The sequence below is a fragment of the Nicotiana sylvestris genome, chromosome 5 (assembly GCF_000393655.2).
Source record: "Nicotiana sylvestris chromosome 5, ASM39365v2, whole genome shotgun sequence".
In the NCBI taxonomy this organism is placed as follows: domain Eukaryota; kingdom Viridiplantae; phylum Streptophyta; class Magnoliopsida; order Solanales; family Solanaceae; genus Nicotiana; species Nicotiana sylvestris.
The window spans coordinates 94530451-94535246 of record NC_091061.1 but is presented as its reverse complement, the minus strand read 5'-3'; the positions used below and the strand labels follow the sequence as shown (position 1 = coordinate 94535246).

The 4796-nt window shown below is 36.0% G+C and overlaps 1 protein-coding gene across 1 annotated transcript; it reads right to left on the bottom strand.

The window, feature by feature from the left end:
- Positions 1-2073: 2073 nt before the first annotated feature.
- LOC138869003 (uncharacterized) lies at positions 2074-2925 on the bottom strand. The gene has a single exon (XM_070146589.1). The coding sequence runs from the start codon at positions 2923-2925 to the stop codon at positions 2074-2076; it is 852 nt and encodes a 283-aa protein (XP_070002690.1).
- Positions 2926-4796: the final 1871 nt, after the last annotated feature.

Here is a 4796-nt window from a genome sequence, read left to right as displayed (position 1 = left end):
CCTAATCCAATATAAGCTCTATGTGGAATCGACTCTGACCCTCGTTGGGTAATTATAATTGCATCGACCGCTTCACAATCCCAATCAGTGGTGTGAATTTGGGAGACATCAATAAGGTTCTTTTTTTGTAAACTCTATATGCTCTACTTGAGGGAGAATATCCAAGAAATATACCTCCATTGCTTTTTGGATCAAACTTACACAGATTGTCCTTTACATTATTGTGAATAAAGCATTTACATCCAAATGGGTGAAAGTAACTGATGTTGAGTTTCTTACCATTCCATAGCTCATATGGAGTCTTTTTAAGAATGGGTCGAATCAAACACCTATTTATAATATGACATGCCGTGCTCACAGCTTTTGCCCAGAAGTGGTGGGGTAGAGAGTTTTTCACAATCATGGTTCTTGCCATGTCTTGTAAGGTTCTATTTGTATGTTCTACCACTCCATTCTATTGAGGCGACCTTGGCGAAGAGAAATTGTGAGAGATTCCTTGGTCATTACAAAAGTTTTTAAAAGCTCTACTTTCAAATTCTCCTCTGTGATCACTTCTGAAAGTGGAAATGTAATATCCTTTTTAACGTTGAACCTTCTTACAGAAAACTTCAAAATTCCTTAGAGCTTCATCTTTATGACTTAGAAAATAACCCACGTAAATCGAGAAAAATCATCCACAATAACAAAAACACATTTTCTACCACCTATACTAGCAGTTCTAGTTGGACCAAACAAATCCATATGCAATAGTTGAAGAGGTTTAGTAGTAGAAACAATGTTTTGGATTTTGAAAGATGAACGAGTTTGTTTTCCTAGTTGGCATGCATCACAAATATGATCTTTTGAAAAATCTAGTTTTGGAAGACCGTTGACAAGATCGTACTTAGAAAGTTTTTGAATAGTATGCATGCTAGCATGTCCAAGTTTTCTATGCCAAACCCAAGGATCATCAATCATAGAAGTAAGACAAATTTGATCACCAAGGCTATCTACAATACTGATAGTACAGACATTCATGTCTCTATTTCCTGAAAGAATAACTTTACCCATTTGTCTTCTATAAACCAACCATGTTTCTTAAAATGAACCTCATAGTCATTGTCACATAACTGACTGATACTTAGAAGATTGTAATCGAGTTCATCAACCAGGTATACTTCGTCCACATCACATATTGAGCTTAGGGGAACTTTTCCAACTCCAATTATATTTCCTTTTGATTTATCTCCAAAGGTAATTGTTCCTCCATCTAGTTTGGTCACTATTTTGAATAATTATTTGTCACCAATCATATGTCTGGAACACGCGCTGTCAAGATGCCATTTTTCTTTTCGATTCTTCTTGCGGTGTTCCTGCAAAACAAAGTTACTTGTTTTTAGGTACCCAAGCCTGCTTGGGCCCTGAATGGTTAAATTTCTGAGTATTAGCTTAACTAGAGGATTTAGATCGCCAGACCCATCTCCTGTTGTCCTAGAACCTCCAACGGTTAGAAGTGTGACCACGTTTTCCACAATAAAAACCGGACAAATTATTGGGATTTTCAGAGCCCCTTTCTGCTCTAATTCTGTTCCTGCATTGGTTAGTGTTGTGACAATTTTTACCACAATAAGAGCATGCATGAGAGTTTCTAGTTCTAATCAAAGAATTATGAGGAGCAATCTGATTTAATTTGACAAAACTATGACTTATGGATTTTTGTAATCCATTCAGTTGAAGTTGAAGTTCACTAACTTCATCTTGAAGCATGTCACGCTCAATTTCACAAACTTCCAACTTCAAGGCCCAATCTTTCTTTTCTCTTTGGATTTTTCTGAGTTCATTAAGAACTCTTTCAATATTTGCAAGAGCAATATCAATAAATTCATGAAGTTCATAATAGTTGGGACATATAGGAAGATGTACCTCACTGGTTCCCTCGTCTGCCATAAGACCAAGTTCACTTGAGTCTTCATCGTCATCTGTTCCTTCGTCTGCCATGAGCCCTAGCTTTCCTGAGTCCTTATTGCTATCTTCTTTTATGGCCATGAAACATATATTTTCAGTTTTTTCATGGTCATATTCTTCTTCATCCCTTCAGGATCCAAAGGACTTCTTCTTTTGAAGGTTCCCACTGAGCTTCTTCGTTAGTTCGGGACAATCAGCTTGAATGTGTCCACGTTTTCCATATTCATAGCATCTTCCATCATTTTTATCATTTTCATTATTTGTCCTTCCTTTTATGAAGTTTGATTTCCCTCTTCTGCTATTTCTGTTTTTCCTCATCATGCTTGTTACAACTTCGTAAATCATGGCTATGTTTTCATATTGTTCTCCTTCTTCCTCTTCATTTTCTGGTTCAACCACAGTTGTTTTAAAGGAAATTTTTTTCTTCTTTTCTTGTTTAATTTGCCTATCCATGTGAGTTTTCTCAAAGTAAATTAGATCACCTCTAAGTTCATCATAAGACATTTTGTCAAGGTCCTGACATTCCAGAGCAATAACCTTGGGCTGCCAAATTGTGGGTAGTCTTCTAAGAATTTTTCTGACATATTCTCCGCTCTTTATTGGTCTACCAAAAGATTTTAGATCTCCAAGGATTTTGCTGAACCTGGAGAACATTTCCTCCACTGATTCTCCATCCTTCATTTGAAATAGCTCATATTCACGAACTAGAAGATTGATCCTTGTTTCTTTCACTTTGTTGGTTCCTTCATATGTGACCTCCAATTTATCCCACACTGCCTTGGTAGTTTCACAGCTTGAAATCTTTTCATACTCTCCTCCGCTGATAGCATTATATAATAGATTTTTTGCTTTGGCATTCACAGTTATGACAGCAACTTGTTCATTAGTGTAATCATCTAAGTCAAGTGGATCAATTGATACAATGACTTGACCATTATCATCTTTCTTTGGAGGAATTGGAAGAGTTCCCTTTTTTATCATTGTCACACCTCCTTTTTACATCACCCCGAAGGATAATGTATAAGGGAGTTTTTCCATTTGAAGTGACATTATTCGGATCGAGATTATTTATTTATTTAGAGTCGCCACTTGGGATAGGTTTGGCTTTTGGTGTCCCAAGTCACCGGTTTATCTTGAATCCCGAACCGAGGAAAATTTTCAACTTCCCAATTGGAGTCTGCGAACCAGAAATTCTAAGTAAGGAATTCTGTTGACCCGAGGGAAGGTGTTAGGCACCCCTGGATCCCGTGGTTCTAGCACGGTCGCTTAAACTATTATAAAGGGCTAAAATCTGATTTTAAAACATGTTATAACTTATGTACTTGTTAACTTCAAACCGCTTTTATTATTATTTTTTAATAGATTTACAACGTTGTGAAAACGCGTCTCGAATCATGTCACATCAATGCACCCGTGGTTGTTGACACATTTCGACTCTGTTGAGATTTGGGTTTAGGTCACATAAATGTGCGCCCGAGTTTAGGAATGTAATTTTATTAAAATCGCGCCTAAAGAGTTTAACGCATTATTATTTTGGGGGAAAGCCATGAAGTTCGCTAAACGGCCCTTCCCGAATTCTAAGTATTTGAATATAATATTTATTTAGGGCCCTGCAATGTTATATTTTTATTTGGCAAGGCTCATCTCATATTTTATTTAAAAGGCAAGCCTAACGTGACTATGATTTTTTATTTATTGTGTCTCTAAAAAATAAAGAAAAGGGCCTAATTCGTTGACATTGTTTAAAAAATGGCCAAGTTTGAGCCCACAAAACTATATTCCAAATCAGTACCAAAATGGGCACATAATTAAGCGAGATTTGGGCCGTCCAGTTGAGTATTGAGGCCCAGCCTGTGGTAGCTGATCACTGAAGCACCGGTCTAAAACAAATGTCTATGGATATTAACACAAAGGGTTCAAATATCTTATCTGATGAATTCGAAGACTACTCAAATAAAGAGAAAGCTTAAGAACATGTATCATGGTAAAACAATGCGTTCATTTTACCTTGAACCAATTGGTTAGGAATCCAAGACAAACTCTTTTTAGTAAATTAATTTCCCTGACCACGTTCGAATTGCTAGTTTCCAGTTATCAATTGCAAATAAATTTTAGTTTGAACACACTAGTTAACTTGATTATTTTATTAATACTAACATAGATAAGCTAAGTCATTCTTCATTCCAAATCTGACTACATAACAACGAAACAAGCCATTGGTGACCTATTATATTAACTAGTACCATACAAATTTATGAAGATACATGCTAAACTTCACACCAGAAATGACATGAATATCACATAACAGTTCAAATCAGTTACATATCTGCACCATTTCAGATTTAACTTTAGACAAAATGCTAAACTAGCAAAGTATTAATTACAATGAAACTACGACATGGTCAATTACCAACTAAAACAATCCAAACAGTCCAGAAATGATTCCAATTAACAATTCTTAATACTATTCAAATCAAATAAACTAAATATATATCACCACTTCTCAACTAATCGACTACAACCATATATATCCAAATGAACACATGATCACAGATCTGAATATCAACTCATTCCAGTCCAATTTGTGATTACATCAGCCGTGAATTTGAGTGTGTACCTGAATTTGAAATTGAGAAGAAGGAGAGGTAAACCAGCAGCAGTAGATAGCAAACAACAGACCAAGAGATAACCAATCAACAGCAAATGCACAGCCCCAGAAATTGAATCACAACCCAGAAAAATCACTCGAATGCACCCAAATTTAACCGAGATTGAACTTAAAATGCCCTAGAACTTCATTGGAACAAAACTCAAACGAAATCCAAACTAAGTAACCCCAAATTCACTCTAAC

Coding starts and splice junctions, on each gene's coding strand:
- LOC138869003 (XM_070146589.1), bottom strand. CDS start 2,925: ATGATAAAAAAGGGAACTCTTCCAATTCCTCCAAAGAAAGATGATAAT.